Here is a 19,969-nt window from a genome sequence, read left to right as displayed (position 1 = left end):
ACAAGTTCGAGTGCATGCTAATTTTCCTTCCAGATATTTACAAGTTATTTTTCTGAATAATTTGCCCTTTGAAGCTGACAACAATGTTTCCACCTTATATATGCCTTTGAGCAAGTCCGATGATTCGGCTAAAACAGCCTATGGAGCCATTGTCAGATAAATTTACAGATTTCTACAGAAATATACAAAAACGTGTAATAACAAAGAAGAAGAAAACAAAACCCTAGTAAGTTCAATGTAATGGTCAATTATGGAGTGTTCATCGGTGGTCTCGTTTAGAGTGTAATCAAAGTGTGAATATCATGAGGGTATACATCATCTGGTTTCTCTTTCATATATGATCTCTTGGATCCAATGATATTTGTAGCTTCAGTTGGATGATATGCATCCCAAAATAGGAACTCATTTCTATTCGGGCATGAAGCAATTCCAGGGAGACATGTAAAAAGACCATGGTTTTTCCCTACACCGCAGCACCCGTCTGTCGTATCCTTGAACCCTGAAATAAACATAAATATTTGTAGTTGTAACTAAACATATTCATAAATACATGCATGAATAATTCATATGTGTGTGTGTTGAGAATATGCACCGAAAGTGGCAGCGTTATCCTTAATTTCCTGGAAAAGCCCGAAAGCATTGGTGTAAGTAAATTTTGCATCAGGATGATCCTTGTTGAGAGTATCAACAAGCTTTTTAAGCCTGTCATTGTATATTGCATTTGCATCGTTGAATTTCTTGACACAAGTTCCATCCTGGCTATTTTGTGCCATGGAATTTGGGCTGCACCCGACCTGGCTTACTCCTGTCAGCGCGAACTTTCTTGCTCCCAGATCGTATGCGGTCTGTAGATATAGTACAACAATGGATATGCATAAAGTACCATTTAAACAGACAAACACAAGCACTGATAAAACAAAATAATGGAACCAACGGCTATATATATATTACCTTAAGTTGGACTGAATACTTGCTTATAAGATCATCAGCATATTGCTCAGGAGTTAATAGTTTGCTGGTCGGATAAAGATTAGGAATAAAGTAATTATTAAGATAATCATTGCTGCCAAATCCGAATTGAAACAGGCATTTTCCGAGATAATCTGTTGTATTTTTTGGACCACCAAGCAAAGGTTCCATTTCTTTTATTTTCGACTTGAAACTCTCCATCTGCTCCCTCAATGTCTGTTTATCCCCCTGCAAGAATTATTAAAACACAATTACAAGTTATTTTACTCAAACTGTCACTCTAATCATCCACATATATGGCTATAGATGAATCATAAATAGGAAACTGGAGAATGTACCAAATGTTGGGCTGTCTCTTCGCGAATTCCAGCAGCTGCAGAAGCAAAATTGAGTCCTTGAAGCATGTCTGTTCCATTTGTTAGTTCCGAAGGTGGCAGGTAATGGTCGAAACCCAAAAGCTCAGCTGTAGTATTGGATAAACAGAAGAGATATGTTAGAATATAGCGTAAAATCCATTTGGGACTTCCTCTGACACCTTAAGATTTTCGATGGACGGGTTCTCAACATGGTATCAGAGCTCCGGTTTAACAAAATATAATTAGCCTTGCTCAATATTTTAAGGCTACTGCATGAAATCGAAAGAGAGATTATAATAACTTACACATCACATCCACAGGGGTTTTCCCGTTGCTAAACCTCCCGGTTGGTCCTGGTTGAGGCTTGAAATCAAGCCCATAAGGTGCATAATCAGCCCTTGCCAAAGTCTTTAATATATTGTTATTCCCAGCATCAACCAATGAGTCACCGAATACAAAATAACAAGGTACTTGAGGCTTTGCATCAGGTTTAACCCCAGGAATCTTAATTAACTTGAACGGCCCGGTAGGTTTAGGCTTATTAGCCATCATACCATTAATTATTTTGTCAACATTAGGATTTGGAGTTTCTTGATTCAAAGAAGTTTCATTCACAGGTTTGAAAAGACTACCAACTAAAGCCATCATAGCAGGATTTTGAGCCCCGTTATTTAAAAGAGCACCTAAATTTCCGGCACCAGGATTTTGAGCCCCGTTGTTTAAAAGAGCAGCTAAATTTCCGGCACCAGGATTTTGAGTCCCGTTGTTTAAAAGAGCAGCTAAATTTCCGGCACCAGGATTTTGAGTCCCGTTGTTTAAAAGAGCAGCTAAATTTCCGGCACCAGGATTTTGAGTCCCGTTGTTTAAAAGAGCAGCTAAATTTCCGGCACCAGGATTTTGAGTCCCGTTATTTAAAAGAGCAGCTAAATTTCCAGCACCAGGATTTTGAGTATTATTTAAAAGACTACTTAAATTCCCATTATTTAAAAGACTACTTAAATTTCCGTTATTAGGAATTTGAGACCCGTTATTCAAAAGACCGGCTAAATCCCCAGGAATTTGACCCGCACCGACATTAGGAATTTGATTCGGAAGAGCAGGAGCAGCAGTAGACGCAGCAGGAGGAATTTGATTCGGAAGAGCAGGAGCAGCAGGAGCCGAAGCTATGGATCCAGACGTTCCGGGAGTCGGAGGCTCAGCAGCTTTAGACCCCTGTTGAGCGTCTTTAGAGTCACCAACAGCTCTAGCCCCATTTACATGATGATTCAACAATATGAGCATCACACACAGCACCAGATGTTTCTTTTTATTCAACTCGAGTGCCATCTTCACAAATTAATTATGAGGCCAAATAAATTAAGATGAAAACATGAGAAAGATCTGTGTTTATATGATACCTCTATGAGCACCTTGACATTGTTATTAGTCTATTAACAGAGAAGATTAGATGTGCACTAATATTAAGTGCATTTGTTTAAATGGCTGAGAAAGGTGCGGGAAACTGTGGAGGAAATGAGCTATGTAAGTATGGACGCATGGCCGTGAAAAACGTACGGTGAACTATTTTTATCTCACTGCTCTATATATAGTTTACTGCTAACCTCTTCTCTGTACTTCAACGACTTTTGGTTGAACACGTCCTTAGACCATCTCCAACCCACGACACTAAATTAGTATAAAATTGTAACGCTAAAGTTACACTATCAGCGTTATAGTGAATCTTTCATATACGAGTATACATGTATATTCAATTTTTTGGAGGATAATTATTTTGTTGGGATATAATCGGATATAAATGGGAAATAAAGGAAATAAACTTTGTTTCATTGATGACATGGACGTAAAACTTGCACCAAATAGACATATGACAATATGACACCAAAATTTGGTGCCACACTATCATTTAGCGAAAATTTTACACCGTTATAGTGATGGATTGCAACAATTCTTGAAGAACGGTGTCACAAACGATAAGAGGCAATTTAAGATTTATATTATAATTCAGTCCTTTTTGAAGGGTGCCACCTACATTTTCACACCCTTCAGACAATGCATAGACACTTAATAATAAAGTACAGACTCAATGAGAAACAAAATAGAACTATGACATGCATATTAGGTTATCCATTTTTCAGCACTCTCTGATCAGAGTTGAGCTAGACGACGGATATCATAGGGGTACGTATCAGACGAAGACTCTGCTGCATATGCTCTCCTCCCTATAATCAAATTGGCAGCTTCAGTCGGATGAAACGCATCCCAGAAGACGTGGTCTTTCCTGTTTCTGCATGGATTTTGTAGTGGAAGGCAAGTGATTTGGCCATTGTTTCTCCCTACACCGCAACATCCTGCATTTGTAACTCTAAAACCTGCAAATTCAAATAAAATTATTAATGATTTTATAAGTCAGATTCATAACTAGTAAATGAAAACATGTTAAGGCAAAAGATCTACCGAAATTTGAAGGACGGGTGACCAAGTCCTGGAAAATTGAATAAGCATTAATGTATATAAATTTCGAGTCTAGTTGATTCCTGTTGAGATCATCAACCAGAGACCTGAGCCTGTTGTTGAAAAGTTGATTCGCGGAATTGATTCTTTGCACACATGTTGTCCCATCCGCGCTCTGAGACAGAGCATTCGGGCTGCAACCAATCTGCCCTACTCCATTTAACACAAATTTTCTTGCTCCATAATTGTACAAGGCCTGAAGTCAATAAAACATTAATTTCATAGCATCATTTTTCCTCCCTCAATATAATTGTACGAAAGCAGAAGTAATTAAGAGAATAAACTTGTTTTATACCACTAATTGCTGTCTATACTGTTGGATAAGAACATCAGCATACTGATCAGGGGTATATCTCCGGCTAGTAGAATACGAAGCAGGCATGAAATAGTTGTTAAGGTAGTCGTTGCTACCTAATCCGACAGAGTATATGCACTTGCTGAGATAATTTGCAGCAGCCGTTTCATTACCTAGCAAATTCACCACTTGTGATATCGTGTTCTTGTAATTATTTACTTGCCCGCTCATACTAATCCGCTGGCCCTGTAACACAAGAAAGTGACAGACGTTCAATTAGTAATACATTCAACACACACCTTATTCTGCCTTATGATTAGGCATGTATAAGGACTAGAATTACGACGATAAATGACAGTGTAGGTACCAATTGCTGGCCAGTCTCGTCTCGAATGCCAGCAGCTGCAGAGGCATAATTCACTCCTTTGAGTATGGCTTGGCCTCTTGCTTGTGTATAAGCCGGAATGTAACTATCAAACCCCAATAGCTCAGCTGTAATCAGAACCACAGCCAGAAATATTAGCATTAGCATGTCGAAAAATTTAATTTGTGAAATAATTACAGTAGGTTTCCTACATAAAAACATTTAACTTGAACTAAAATGTGAACTTACAGATGACATCAACGGTTGTTTTACCGTTACAGAACCTGCCGGTTGGTCCTCGGGGAAAATCAACACCATAAGGCAAGTAATTAGCCTTTGCCAGAGAAGTGATTTGGTTATTGTTGCCATTGTCCACTAAAGAATCACCAAAAACAAACAGACAAGGAACCTGAGGCTGAGCTTTCACGCTGTTGTTACACAACAACAAAATGACACACAGCTGCAACCAGTTCTGAAACTCAATACCCATGTTACACAATCTTTTGGGACCAAATAACACGAAAAGGGTTATGAGAGATAGATAAGTACGAGGAAGATCTATCTGTGAACACCTAGGAGTTGTGTTTGGCTAGAGATGATGCATGTGTATTTATACATGCAGATAGGGAGCCACTTGAGAGACCAATGATTTGTGAGAAAATGAGTGAGATTAGCTAGTAGATTAGTTGGACTGTTGGAGGCATTCATTTCGCGGACATAATGTGAAGTGAAATTTAACTACACATTCGTCGGTTACTTTAATATCGTGCAATTACGTTTCGTTAAAATTGTTATCTCGCATATGAAACTGATAAAAGAGGCCGAGTCACATAAGGACTAGTCGTATATGGAACTGATACCTTATGCAAAGAGCACAGAGATTACAAAGGAAGTACTACAAAAGAATTTTTAAATTTTTTATACTGTTGTATAAAAATGTACTTAAGATGTGATTGATTTTTTTTTTTTTTATGTAGCTACAAGTTGATTTACATAGTGGTTGAGAAGTACAGAAAATTGTGATGCCAGTTTAAATTCCAAAGATACAACAACGGAGAAATGGGCCATTTAGTTATAGACATGTGATTCCTTTGACATTGGAGCTCTCATATCTATCTAGTTGGATCCAGGCCTTGACACTATAAGAAAAGGGGTAAATTGTTACTCAAACCAAAATGTTTGTTCTGTGACAATTGACATTAGTGGTATGTTAGCACTAAGTGTGCACCAATCTTTGACTCTTTCATCGATCATGAATCTGTGATTATTTTCTGAACGCCTGTAGTTTGGTTGGATAGGAAACTCTCGCCGTTTATTATTGTTTGTCTACTATTAGTTTTTTATATTTCTAATTGACTTAAAATTTATATATTTTATATATTTAAAAAATATTATAAAATTATTATATATATATATATATATAATCTACTTCAAAGTATAATTTTCATATTTATTGAATTTTATGAGAATAATTTTTAAATTTACACAATAACAATTGTTTTTCATTTAGTTGAAAAAAATTTATTGGTAGAGATTTTTGTGCATGCAAAGACCATCGTTATTAATGAAATCATATCTAATAAAATTCAACCACCAGTAAAAGTGATTGTTATTGTGGCTATAACATACAAAAAAATTCTTTTTATCAAACATTCAAACTATTGTCTTATTAGACAAGGGAAAATTTTGACAATTTTCAAGTATTCTAACATTTTCAGAGTCTAAATCTAAGTAAATAATTAGTATGTCAAGAGAATGAATATGACATTTTCTCATAAACAATCAGATCTTTCTGAATCCACCCAATATCTTGACTTGGTCTGTCCGATTCAGGCTGTTTCATGAAACTATGTACAATTAAGTATCTCATCAGTCATCACTCCTGTCCTCCAAAAGAAAGTATCTTGTCACAAAAACATGAATTAGCTGGTAACGTATACAGTATATGATCTTGTGGTCCTGTTAGCACTTTTTTCAACACCTTCCACTTCCTGTATTTATTGTAAAAGCAAAATTGCAAATACAGATACAGAGTTGATTGAAGAACAGTGACTTGATGTAAAGATCTCCCAATATTTGACTTTATTCTGATTCATCTAAAGCTTGAGAATCAACGACATAAATGGTCGGCCGTGCCTTTTTTCATCGGCAAGTGAAGTAGATGGCCGTACTAGAAAGATATCAATGCGACAATACCTGTGAACACATGCAATTAAGCCACCGTCTCAAGTTTTATCAAATAAAGTACTTTTTTTCCAATATTTTTTCCCGAAATAAGTACTTATTTACGAATAAGATCCGGCGAATACCGACCATCTTAGCATCAGAAAACAGAGGGCCAGTTCTGTATCCAATGAAGTCAACAGTGAATCAAATGCATGGCTGTCTCTAATCAGTAGCATAAATGTAGGTTAAGTTTGCCATATCTGTGCAGCTAATTAAGAAGAATAATAGTATTATGTAATATTAGAGTTTCATAGCTGGAGGATCATGTCTTTGCGGGCTGCCATTGACAAATAGGTCGTATAGAAATGAGCTCCAGGAAATGCTTCACTGTATATGTGACATTAATAAACACCTACTTTGCTGCTTTTCTTCACTTCATTGTGAAGTCTCATATGACCCTGGTCCTTTTGCATGACACTTTGTCAATGTGATACTAATTAATACAATTACCTTCATTTCTTTTATTTTTCAAAATATCATGTTACGCTTACTTGGATAGAATAAAATAAGAGAATGAAATGAAACAACATTGTTATATCTATGCATATTACATGCCATATCATAAACAATAAATAATAATATCAAAAAGTTACCATTTTATACACGGAATATAAAAATACACGGCAGCATATCAAATAAGAATATACAAAATGCGAGGTCTGTGCACACTACATATCTAGACAATAAATAATAAAAAATTTATCATGAAACATGACAAAACACAAAACACATCGTGAACTGGCATTTCTGCCATATTACATGCCAAATAATAGATAACAAGATTTGAGCTGGAAGATAAATGCCAAATGCATATTTACGGACATATTTAAGATGCGTTGATCGCTTCGTTTCTTGATAATATCAAATTTTGATATATTACTTGATTACTTAGCTGTGAATAATAATATTTAAATTACTTAATTTAGTGCCGAAGAAATATATATATACAACTCATCCTGTAAAAAACACTGATCCTGCAACTTGAAAACGTAACTAACAATATATTTTCCCTGTATATGTTCATTATAGGACTTGGAATTGGAAACAGAAAAACATAATCCTTTTGTGGGTTTTTTTGATCCAACACCACACCACAAATTGTCGCATCCAAAGTCAATTTAACTCGATCAAAAACTCCAGTTAATATTTAAGATCACGTCCAATAGGTTACTTAAATAAACTCATATTTAGGTAATGTATCACAAAAGAGGCACTCCAACACTATCCTAGTGGTTACCTAAATCACTAGCACATCCTCAAATCTCCTAGCCATTACCTATTTTTAAGTAACCTCTAACCATTACCTATTTAATATTTATGAATAAAAATTCATCTCTCTTCTTCTTTCTTTGTCTTTTCCCTCCTTTTCTCCCTTCCCTCTCTCAAATTTATTATTAAAATAATAATAGGAGAAGAAATATAGGAATTGCTATTGGAGTTGGCACTAAAAGTAGATTACCTAAATCACTATGATTCACTAGGATTCATTATTTTATATTATTAATAGGTAATGAGATAGGTAGCCTATTGGACTTGCTCTAACATTATGCCCCTATCGTTGACTTTCCAAATAGACTGCTACTGGACTGCATCTACACATTCATATTTCTATCGCTCTTTGGTTACAAGTTACAACAGTAACGGTGAGCTGCTTGATATCAATGTACACACCAAAGACCAAACTAGTGACTACTGCAATCTCAAAACTAGTTAATTAAGCAGAGAAGCTGCAGTTACATACAAGGGCAACAGAGATGTATAAATTGAAGTATTGCTATTGTCATTTTTAAATGCCAAGGGGTACCAATTCTGAATTTTTGTAGACAGTCTCTCTTGCCAGTCCTGATATCAGAAGTCCCAATAAACTACACTTCTCTCTTTACATGATCAAAACTGCACACCTGCAAGAAAGGGGTGCTGAGCCTCATAACATTGTTAAAATTTCACATGAGCAATAACATTTTCTGGTCAAATAATGCAGGATTCACAATGAAAGCTACAAACCATGCACGACCACGAAGGTACAATTACAAGTAATTAGTTTCAGACAGCGTGCCCTAGCAAGGATTTGTATTCTGATTTATGTGCAATGTGTATGTTATTAAGCAAGACTAACTCCCACTTGGTTTTGATAACATCTTTTTCATTGAAAGTGTCATGGATAAGTTGAAAATCTTATCACATATATTTATATTTGGTTCCACCAAGTAGGGGATGCTATTGGCCTCCGGCTATGTCTTTTAACAACTAAAGGAGTTCTTACCCTTGACCTTTTCTATCTTTTTCCCATATTTCATGTGCTGCGAGTGAAAACCTCTGGAAGAAAAAAGCCACCGTCCAGAAAACATGATAAAAAAGATTTACTGATTGAAATTAAATGACATTACACATGATGTTTTAAGTTATTAGGACAATTAGGCAACTTTATCACTCCTGGCAAACTGATAGCATTCAAGTGTTTCATGGTTGGCGTATTAAGATGAAAAGAACTTCACAGGCTTTAGAAAAGAGAGAAAATCCTAGAAGGTGATCGAAGATGATAATTGTGTTCCTTGACGAAGACACAAAGAATTGTAGCTACAGTGTGTGGAAGTTACTGGATGCAAAACAAATACTTATATATTTGCTCTCATGGTCAATTGTAGGTGAAAGACATATACAAGGTAAGTGTAGCTAGATAGTTCTTTTTGGTTGTTACTAAATTAACAATATAGTACCAACTTATAGCATGGGACTGAGATCTGTAGCGTACTACCTTAAAATGAATTAAACTAAGACGTGCAGAAATCAACAGTGCTGCCCACATGAAACTACATTTTAGAAAAGATTGATATATGGTTAAAGAGGGTGACAGAGAGAATCTTACAATTAAGACCTCAAATTGACTGAAGATCTCATTTTTAATCAAAGTTGCTTGGTCTTTCTTCTTGTTGGCCATACGTGATATCAGGCACCTCCTCAATATGTGCATCAGGCTGATTAAACTTGTAAGAAAAAATTAATACATAGAAGAAAAAAAGTTGGCGGGACAATTACAGGGAGAACAAAACAGTTAAAGTGCACTCTTCATGCTAATGCTATAGTACATATCAAATATCTGTGTCAATATAACATCAACAAATGTATGAACTGGATACATGTGAATGCAATGATGGAACAACTAATATATAAGTACAAAATTTTGTATTTTTTTAGTTTCCCACAACCATAAGCTATTTTGATAAAACATTGACAAGTGCCAGAAGATTGAAATGATAAATACCTTCCACAATTGTAAGAGATGCCACAACAAGTAATCAATGATCATAACTAAGCAAAATAGTTTGCCTGCCCAGGAACCGCAAGTGAGGTACCTATAACATATGCAATCGTAAATAACATATAGTGCGTAGATTAAATAAACTGTACATTATAAGGTTTTCCTACATAAATATCTGGTTGACGAATTTCAAATTGAAATTAGAGATCATTAAATCCTAACTTAAAGATGTGAAGATCATAACACCGAGTTGAACCAATAAATATACCCTTATAACAAATAATTCTTAGGTACAGAGAATTTTCTATTCACAAATATGTTCAAACGATACAGAATTGCACCTGTTTCATTAGATGGAATATATGTAGGAGACCTGTATATATATATAAGAGAAATAGGTTTTATGGATGAATTCATAAACTTGATTGATTCTTCTTTTTCCGGGGTGGTGGTGGCCTGGTGGGGTGGGGTGTTAAAAACTATCAAGTGCGCAGGTTTAAAAGCTGATCTCTTATGTTTCTGTGTTTGAAGATGAACATGCTATCACTACTCTTTTTTCATAGAGGAAACCCCCTTTTTCCGTGGTACCATATATTACTTACTACCACATAATTAAACAATATCTACTTATTATATATAATTATAATATTTTACTATTATTTCTAGTTCTTACCTATATATTTGATTATTTAATGCAGTCAAATCACTATACATATCACCATCTTAAATCTAGAAAAAAAAAAAATCAACGAAATTGGAGATTTTTTCTTGGTAAGATTAAATTTAGACATGCAATTAGGGATTTATGGTTTGATGTTCACTAAATCAAGTTAAAGAACAAATCAAATCAAGGTTGATGGTGTTGAAGAATATATAAATACACACACACACACGCATACACGTATATAGGCTAGTGATCAAATACAAACTAAAAGTAAAATACAAACTACAAACTAATCTAAGTCATTAGATTAATCTAATCTAATGGCACCCTAGAATTCACCACACACAATAACCCTGTACCCTCCCACACATGATTCCACAGAATCCCTCCGATTTTAATTTGATTTTTCCCGTCAAACGGTTCATTATTTTTGAAAACGACTTCACTGTATTTTTTTCCATCTCCCAACAATCAATTTCCATACCATGTTTGATATATTTCAATTTGATTTATAAGTTTTTTATTTTGGTTTTTTAGTTTTTTTCTAAGAGAGGTTTGTAATGGAGTAGCACCCTATATATATACACATAGGGGTGGGTTCTGGTACAAACTTACAAACTTTCTGCGTTCAACATATATATAATTTGAGTTCAACATTTTTTTAACATATTTTGTTGAACATCGACTAAAATTGTGTTGGAGAAGTACATAAACTAATTTTTGAATGTAAGAACTAAGCTAAACGTATTATATAACTAATATTTATGTTTCTAAACCCCACCTAAACCCCAGAGGTATAGTTTAAGTATCTTTATAGATATATTCAACATAATGATAATTAGTGTTCTACATCCGATGTTGAACCCCAGTTACAAATGTGTTGAATGTGTGATTTATTTATGCGTTATTTTTAAAAATTGTGATGTTTTTTAAATAATTTTCAACATGAACGCTTTCGATAACTAAGGATTAACATGATGGGAGAATAAAAAAAAGTTTGTAAGTTTGTAACTTAAAAAGGTTTTTATTTGATCCTATCCCTATATACATACATATATATATATATATATATGAATCTATGTCCATATATGTATTTTATCTTGCCTTTGCAATAAAATTGTGATTTACTGTTATTATATGTTCACGAAGTAATTAATTTAATAGAGTAATTTTTAAAATACTTGAAACATAATTAAATTTGGTTCAGATGAAAACTGAATCTGTTTGAGGAGGTTATGTAGTTTAATCTGACTTGCAATCACTCCTATTAAAAATGTTTTAAATTAATATTCAAGGAGTATACGAGCAAGTTTAATATTGATTAGCATTAACAAAAATTATATTTTAGTTGGAAGTTTTCATCTTGAACCATTCTTAGCACGTGTTATTCATCATTTGACCACAAATATCCATCAACCAGAAGATCATATTCGCATTTCCCATATAACAGACCAGTTAGATCTACAATTTTAGTGGCACATACCGCGATAGCCGCTCCAAGAGATTTTGATCAGAACATTTCAAAGCACGATCATACACGATTTCAGTCCTTTTGGCAACATCATGCCAACTATACAGTTTTTTCATCTGTGAGAGCAGACAAAGAAAGTGACGCATACATTATGAAAGTATCACATCTGTTATATAAAAAGACTCACTTACACGAAGGTGCATGTTTTGAGGATCAATTTGGGGAAGTATTTGGATAGCCTTAGCAATTGCTTGCACCATATCATCTGGATCTGGTTCTGCGAGGACTATCATATCGTCCGGTAGAACCTTATGAAACAGTAAGGCCAAGTAAAAGTACTTTAAACTATTTTTGCATCAAAAAACATTTCTATAGATTTTAAAAAAAAATCTTTACTGTGCAACTTTTATAACATAACCTAAGGAGATTTTATAATATCAGTACCTCTGGAACACCTCCAACTCGTGTACTGACTGTCAATAATCCACAACTCGCAGCCTCCAAAATGGCAATGCAAAATGCTTCTGTCAAAGAACTGCCAAATAAAAGACAAACCATGTGTTATCCAGTAAAATATAAGGCTGATTCAGAGTTGTGGAGAGGAGATGAAAGAAGAGACAATTAATAAAAAAGAAAAATTAGCATTATTATTACTGCCACAATGCGCAATGGCATAGGCATTGAAGGGGAGCCGTCATGGCGATATGGGATGCAACATACATGTTCATCTTTCGATGTAAATTTGCTAAAATTGTTCAACTAACCAAAATAAAGGCACTGGAATATGATGTATAAATAAAGTTGTATACCTGTTCAAAAATATATGTCCTGATATCAAGACTGATTGTACTTTAGCATGGGGAACAGCACCTAACATATCAACACGATCCTGGAGAGAGTGTTTTTCCCTCATTTCCTCCAGTCGGACTCTTTTAGGCCCATCTCCTCCAATAATGAAACGAACCTTAATAATGTTGCTAAATGAGATGATTGGTATAATATATGAACAAGCGCTTTCAAGAGTTAACACTTTAAATAAATTTAGTACACCCATAATATATACAGACACACACATGTATATATGATACAATGAAAGCAACATCAGGAAATTGTGGCCATCAAAGAAGACAAACATGTGTTGCACAACATATAAGTTAATATCCAATTCTTTGTGACCACCATGTATCAAGCTTTCTCAAAGACAACAACATCATATTCAATGGCAAGAGAGTTTGTAGAATGACCCCATTGATGAACATAACAAGACGAAGACCTATGTATATGCCTTTCAAGAATATTTGAACAGTTAGTGAATATGCTATTCAAGAAACAACATTCCTACATGCTATAGGCAACAACTATAGTATGTTGTAAAATGATATATACAAATATCAGGTTATTATATCATTTATGCGCATTATTTTTTTTATTACCAATTTTGTGGTGTTTAATTTCAACATGTTAAGCTATAGTTTGCATAAGCAAACCCTCTGTAAAATGGACTATAAGTTAAACAAAAATATTCCTTAGCAGAGGAAGCAAAACAATGAAAAAGAGTCGGTATGAAAGACGATATAAAATATTCATTAAAAGCTAGTTTTTCAAAAATGCTAGTAGATATGGCAGTTTTCAAATGCAATGTTTTACATATAGATTGAAGGCTCAGCTAGGGAACTCAAGATTGTAAATGGAAAACAAAGATTCACTTTTTCTAACCCATATTTAAGCGCATGGTAATTTGGTCACTAGCTCACATTTGGAAACAAGCGGCACACTCCAGGAATAACTTCAACAAGCAGGTCAGCACCCTTCCGGTAGACCAATCTACTAATCACAACTATAATAATTTCATCACTGCTCAGTCGCTCTGCTGCTGGTTTAAACATTGCTGTGTCTACTGCATTTGGTATAACAAAAACTTTTTCTGGTGGCAGTCCTGATCGCAGAACTGTGTTTTCTTTGCTTGTATGGGAAACACAGATCGCCTGACTCACATCAGCAAGAGTGAACTGCAGAACCTTGTTCATGTGAATACTCCCCACATCAGCAAAACCATAGAGAGAATGGTCAGTGAATACAACCTTATAACCCATAGTGCGTGCATGCATCAATGCTTCATTACACAGAGTCGAGAAGGCTTGGTGCCCGTGCACTAATGATATTTTTTCCCTAACAAGAATCGTCCTTATGATGGGAAGAGTCCCATAAAGGGTTGGAAATGTATTTTGCATAATGAATGGCACCCAAGGCACGTAGTAGACTTTTAAGCCACCTGTCACATGCCTCACCCCAGATCGATTTCCATAAGCATGAGTCATAACCACTACCTGGAGAGTCATTTATCGGCAAAAAGTGAGGAAATAGATTCAAATTACACATACCAAGCTATTCACCTTATACATCAGTCATCTAGCTCATCTTTTCCTTTTTAGTAATGGTCACTTTCAGTTATTTAAATTTTCACACACTCATGCTATAACACCCGAGCACATAACTGAATGCATTACGGACCCAACAACCCACCACAGGTCGGCCCAAAAGTGCTAGCAAATTGGTATACATTAGTTATTTGCTTGTTCTTATAAGAGCCCCAAATACTCTTTAACTAATCGATGTGGGATGTTACACATGCCTCGACCAAGATTTGAATCCTTACCAAGAAAAGGGGAGGTATCCACTAGGCTACAATGCTGGTGATAAACATATTTATATATATACACAGAGGCAGACTTGTGTTAGGACAAGCAGGGGCTATAGCTTACCCTGTCTTGCAGTTTTTATTAAAGGAAGCTCACTTACATATTCATATCATGTAAAGAGATACAAAGAGGCCAACATGTAAACAAATAAACTAATATGTGTGTGTGTGTGTGTGTGTTGTTACTTTCTTTCATTTATACATGCCTGCAAGAGTTAAATTGTCTGTAGTTGAACAGATTAGCTATTAAATATGTATTTAATCCTATAGAGCATAATAAAAGAGAGTATTCTTTTGACTGCATCCCCAAGACACTGATATTTATATAAACTAAGGGAACCTAGCAAGGATGTACTTTTAATACTTGCTAAGAAGTTAATGGATAAAAGGTCATACATATTTGCTGTGTAGGTGGGGCTTCCTCAAAGGAGACACACATAGAGTATCTCCGAGAAAAAGATTATCCTACCTTTACCAAAGATAAAGTATATTCTGGAATCTCATAGGAACCTAGAAGTAGAAGACATTGTCATAATGGGAAAAATCTATTAGAATGTTTTGACTGTGTGGTGAAAAATGTTTGTCCTGCGAAGTAAAAACTATCTACTTGGCCATGATACTTAATGATTTATCCTGCAAATTCCTAGTTAGCTTCTGTATATGCAGAGCCAGCAAGTCTACATTATATTTTCTGTTTCATAGATAATGACCACGTTAGTAAGGACTATGAGCTCTAATTAACTGGTGGTGCTACTTGCCTTAACTGGACATAGGTACTGCTATGTTATAGCGGAATTTACTTGCTCTGCCTTTCATTTGATCCATACCACTTTCCATCAACTAGACAGTTCAAAATCAGATGTAAATCACATGGCAATGATTTACTTCTTTGGCTTTTAACACAAACCAAACTAGTTGATTCTTTCTCTCACTGGTGTTCAACTATATTTTATTCTTTCCTAAAAAAAACTTTATGTTATTCTGATTATTGGTCCTATATCTGTAGGTCATGCAGAGTTACAGACTCCTTGCTTTAGTAGGCTCTCTTATTATTTTCATGTATCGACCACCGAGGACAAATTCTTCTTTGTGGCTCCATTTGTTTCACGGAAAATATTATCTAGAAGAATATGTTTTCATGATTTTCCGGTGTTTGTCAAGGTCCAATATATATTTCCCGGATTTTTTGTTTTCAAAAAAAAAATCCAATTCCAACGAAAACTATTTCCTTTTTTCAAAGTCAAAATAGAAAAGTATTTACTACATTAGACATTTATTTACCATTTCTTATAGTCTTTGTGATGCAGGACTGATTGTAAAACATATATATATGAACTAAAAATAATAAATTGATAAATTCGTGTGGATGAACAGCAAATCACCCACAACCCCAACTCCAAGGGTTTCTCAACCGCAGGAGGGAGAAAAACTATGGATCGCAAACCATAAAAAACATCCAATTCAATATTTAAAACATCTCAATAATCAAGTCTTATTATGACGTGGGGGATTACGATGCTATATACAGATCCTAAACCCACATATAAAACATATGGATAAATACTCTATTTATCTCTCTACTAAATATACAAAAACTAATATAATAAGATATACATTAATTCTTCATTTTCTTTCCCCATCAAGTTCTTTGTTGAAACTAATCCACCCAAGGTAAAAGTCCATCAAGTATCAACAGTAGCAACACATAATATATATATTCAAGTTTTCAAGTTATCATAAACTATTACTGGTAATCTAATTAAGAATTGTGGTACTGGACTAACCTTGTGCCCAAGAGTGAGCAAGCACTGTGAGAGATAATAGATGTGATTCTCCACACCTCCAAAGTTAGGGTAGTAAAAGTCAGAGACCATTAATATCCGGTGTCTGCGCTGATTGGACATCACATATGATTTTTCAACACCTGAAAGCAAGCATGTAGTATGTTTTAAAGGTTGAATTAAACATTAACTGGAAAATATTATTCAATTAAACTAACAGCCTTTCTGTCCTTTTTTTTTCCTTTTCAACTTTTTCCGGTTGATTATCTGAATCAAACTGTCCAAAACTCTCCTCATTAACAGATTCCCAACCAGCAACCATCTCATTTTCTTCTTTTCTACTCTAGATCACAAGTCCTGTTTGCACTCCACATATTCTACATCTCTATGATCATGATCTCTTCCACCCTGTCCATCTCCTTATTCTTACTCTTCTCACCACTCTTTCCGATCACACCACTCTCTCCCACACGCACACTCATGTTCACGTCATCTCTCTTTCAAGCTTCTCCACTTATCAGTACTGCCAAATAGTCCTAAAACAATACCCAAATAGTTCGGTAGAGACAAATGGATGTCGAAGCTCAGACAGAGAGTCCTCACAAACATTCATTCTCACAGATAACCTAAATTCCACTAAACATCTCACACATTCCGCGCCAGGCCAATTCATTAAAGAATACAAACTTATTTATAATCCCCACATTACACCTCATTCGATAAAATATTAAATCGTCTACAAGAAGCCTAATCAAGTACTGATTCAACCATACATATCATTAATTAGGGTTCAATTCACATAAGATTGCTCAGAAATCAAGTAAATACGGAATACAAAATGAGATTGAGTGAGACATACATAAAGAAGAGCATAAAAGCGAAGAAAAAGCTTGAGAAGAGTACCTTGAGGCAATTTAAGGCCTCCAATTTAGGGAATCAGTTTCAGCCGAATATAGTTACTTCGATTCGCGCTGAAACAATGTAGCTAATCACCTAATATCGAATTGGCAATGGCAATCGGCAAGTGTATCAATTAATAAATTACACACACGAATTCCGGGAAAAGTTTCTAACAATGGGTTGTTTTGGTGAATACTGGGTAGACGTAGAAAAGGACTTACGATGTATCGTCTAAGAATTCAAACGCTCGGCCCATACGGATTTGTATTCTTCTGCTTCAACAGGCCTGCATTATACACAAAATCTCTGGCCACTCTTCCGTTGTTGGGTCGATAAGTACTTCTCTTGTGACTAGAGGCGGTGAAACCCTTGTTGCCGCACTGAAAGAAACGATTACGAATTGGGTATTTGCGAAGGAAAGCAACTGCTAGGGAATTTTCTCTCTTCTCCGCGTAACTGCCGCCTTGATCGATAATTCACCGTTCTACTCAAAAATCATAAACTTCTCCCGGCATTCACATCGATATCGGTTTCATTTACGGAATCATTCGATTTCTCATGTACTCGCCGGCGGCCAGTAACGGGTGGGGTTCGTGTTTGGGTAGATTTCGGGTTAAAATCACTTAAAATCGAATAAAATTGAAAATTAAAATTATTAGAAATTTAATTTATATTTCGAGTCTATTTTGAGTGAATCAGTCAATTTTCGGATCATTTTCGAATTTTATTTCAGTAAATCGGATTGCGGGTTAGGTCGGATTCGGGCCGATTTTCAAGAGCCAAATTCTAATATATTTATATATATATAGTAGAATTTTGTTTTGTTTGAAAAGCCGAATTTTTTTATATATTTGTATATATATTGATATATTGATAGATGATTAAATTTCATGAGGAATCATATATAAAATATTATTATGATATATAATTATTATTATAAAATGATTAAGAACTTAATTGTCTTGCCAAAAATTATAAATGAATTTAACTAATCATACAATAAAAATATAACTTATTTGGTTTTATATTAAATATAAATTTATAATATTACACATTTATATATATTTTATATATAGTTTCTGATAAATCCAGAAGAGAGTTATGATGATATCCCGGTTAAATCATGGGTCCGGGGAAGATAAAATATACACAATCAAGAAGTTATTTTCATGAATACCTCCGGCTTACTGTAAGATAAAATTACTGTAAAATAAAATATTGTGTAACGTAAATAGTATCTTAGTTTAGAGGTGACAATATCGGAAACAAAATAAAAATTTACTTTAACATTAGACTTTGATGCATCATTTTAAAATATTCAAAAATATCTGATCCAAAATTTGGTATATTCAAGTTTGGATACAGAGTTTCAGATTTATATTTTAAATTTAATTTTAAAATTTAAGGACATTTAAATTTATATTTAACTTAAACTAATTAGAACATGATTTTTAACAAAAATAATGAATAAACCAAACCAAACCAAACATATTCAGTATATCCCGCTTAGAGCAGGGTCTCGTGAGATGTACGAAACCATGCCCCTGTTTCCGTAATGACCCCCGGCTTACGGCTTAGTGCACAACAAATAAAACCGTGTGTACAATAATAAGACCATAATACCTTAGCCCATGACCTTCTTCACATGGGACTTATCCAAACAGTTTTGATTGGCACGAATGCGTGACTGAGCTGAACTCTTCCTTTAAAACATAACACCGTAACTCTCATAATATCTATGAGCCACGAGAATGTAATAGGAATATCACCAATGTCTTTTTACTAACTAGATTCGTCATATTCAAAAATTAAAAAAAAAAAAAAATCAGCAGACAAATAACCAATTCTTATCTATTCATTCAACTTAGATTTTTAAAAAAAAATTATGTATGCCAACAATAATTTAAGGATTTTGAAATAATGTATTTTAAATTTTTGTATATCATAATTTGAACCTTGACGAGTTGAGATAGAGTATATCAGATTTGAGACAGATTTTTAAAAATTTCACAAATATGAAAAAGATTTTTAAAATTTTGAAATACGGTAACAACATATGGAGTTCAATGTTTTCGGAATATAAAAATGAATTCTTTCATTTTTAAATACTATTAGATTTTGAAGATATTCTATAAATCTTAATCAAATACAATTTAAATTTTTTTATAAATTATTTACAAAACTACAGTCATATTGTTGTTTTTTAAAAATATCATTTTTTGCAAATTATTTATAATAATACAACTTGCAACTTCTGCAAACTCACTTGCAAAAATAGTCTGCAATTGTTGCAAATGAGATTACATAAATTAAAAATGAAATTTCTTATTTGCAACCAAAATGATGTTGCAAACGAGATTGAAAAAGTTGCACGTCTTATTTGTTGCATAGGTTGCAAATGAAATTTCTAATTTACAACTATTTGCAAAATGTGGTTGCTAATGAGGTTATAGTAGTTGCAAGTCGTATTTTTTT

The 19,969-nt window shown here is 34.3% G+C and overlaps 3 protein-coding genes across 5 annotated transcripts; all 3 read right to left on the bottom strand.

Moving 5' to 3' along the window:
- Nucleotide 1: 1 nt before the first annotated feature.
- Nucleotides 2-2,809, bottom strand: LOC108199433 (GDSL esterase/lipase At1g29660). Its single transcript, XM_017367242.2, has 5 exons — nt 1,631-2,809; nt 1,308-1,432; nt 952-1,197; nt 593-845; nt 2-499 (listed from the first exon to the last, which is right to left on the bottom strand). Exons 1-5 carry the CDS (start codon nt 2,649-2,651, stop codon nt 276-278), a joined length of 1,869 nt encoding a protein of 622 aa, XP_017222731.1. The 5' UTR covers nt 2,652-2,809; the 3' UTR covers nt 2-275.
- A 478-nt stretch (nt 2,810-3,287) lies between these two features.
- On the bottom strand, nt 3,288-5,088 carry LOC108204969 (GDSL esterase/lipase At1g29670). The gene is made up of 5 exons (XM_017374682.2): nt 4,745-5,088; nt 4,499-4,623; nt 4,132-4,377; nt 3,780-4,032; nt 3,288-3,694 (listed from the first exon to the last, which is right to left on the bottom strand). Exons 1-5 carry the CDS (start codon nt 4,983-4,985, stop codon nt 3,471-3,473), a joined length of 1,089 nt encoding a protein of 362 aa, XP_017230171.1. The 5' UTR covers nt 4,986-5,088; the 3' UTR covers nt 3,288-3,470.
- Nucleotides 5,089-8,303: 3,215 nt separating this feature from the next.
- LOC108204968 (phosphatidylinositol N-acetylglucosaminyltransferase subunit A) lies at nt 8,304-18,087 on the bottom strand. Of its 3 annotated transcripts, none has more exons than XM_017374681.2 (11): nt 17,716-18,087; nt 17,498-17,587; nt 16,598-16,737; nt 13,870-14,442; nt 12,925-13,079; nt 12,560-12,650; nt 12,307-12,423; nt 12,128-12,231; nt 9,984-10,074; nt 9,588-9,696; nt 8,304-8,622 (listed from the first exon to the last, which is right to left on the bottom strand). In XM_017374681.2, exons 3-10 carry the CDS (start codon nt 16,715-16,717, stop codon nt 9,622-9,624), a joined length of 1,326 nt encoding a protein of 441 aa, XP_017230170.1. In that variant the 5' UTR covers nt 16,718-16,737; nt 17,498-17,587; nt 17,716-18,087; the 3' UTR covers nt 8,304-8,622; nt 9,588-9,621. The 3 variants fall into 3 exon arrangements, with proteins under 3 accessions (XP_017230170.1, XP_063941912.1, XP_063941913.1); XM_064085842.1 differs by having other exon boundaries at nt 8,482-8,622; nt 9,588-9,705; nt 17,716-17,856; XM_064085843.1 differs by lacking the exon at nt 17,716-18,087 and having other exon boundaries at nt 8,482-8,622; nt 9,588-9,705; nt 17,498-17,637.
- Nucleotides 18,088-19,969: the final 1,882 nt, after the last annotated feature.

Source organism: Daucus carota, chromosome 1 (genome assembly GCF_001625215.2).
Source record: "Daucus carota subsp. sativus chromosome 1, DH1 v3.0, whole genome shotgun sequence".
NCBI lineage: Eukaryota > Viridiplantae > Streptophyta > Magnoliopsida > Apiales > Apiaceae > Daucus > Daucus carota.
This window is presented reverse-complemented; position numbering and strand designations above follow the sequence as displayed.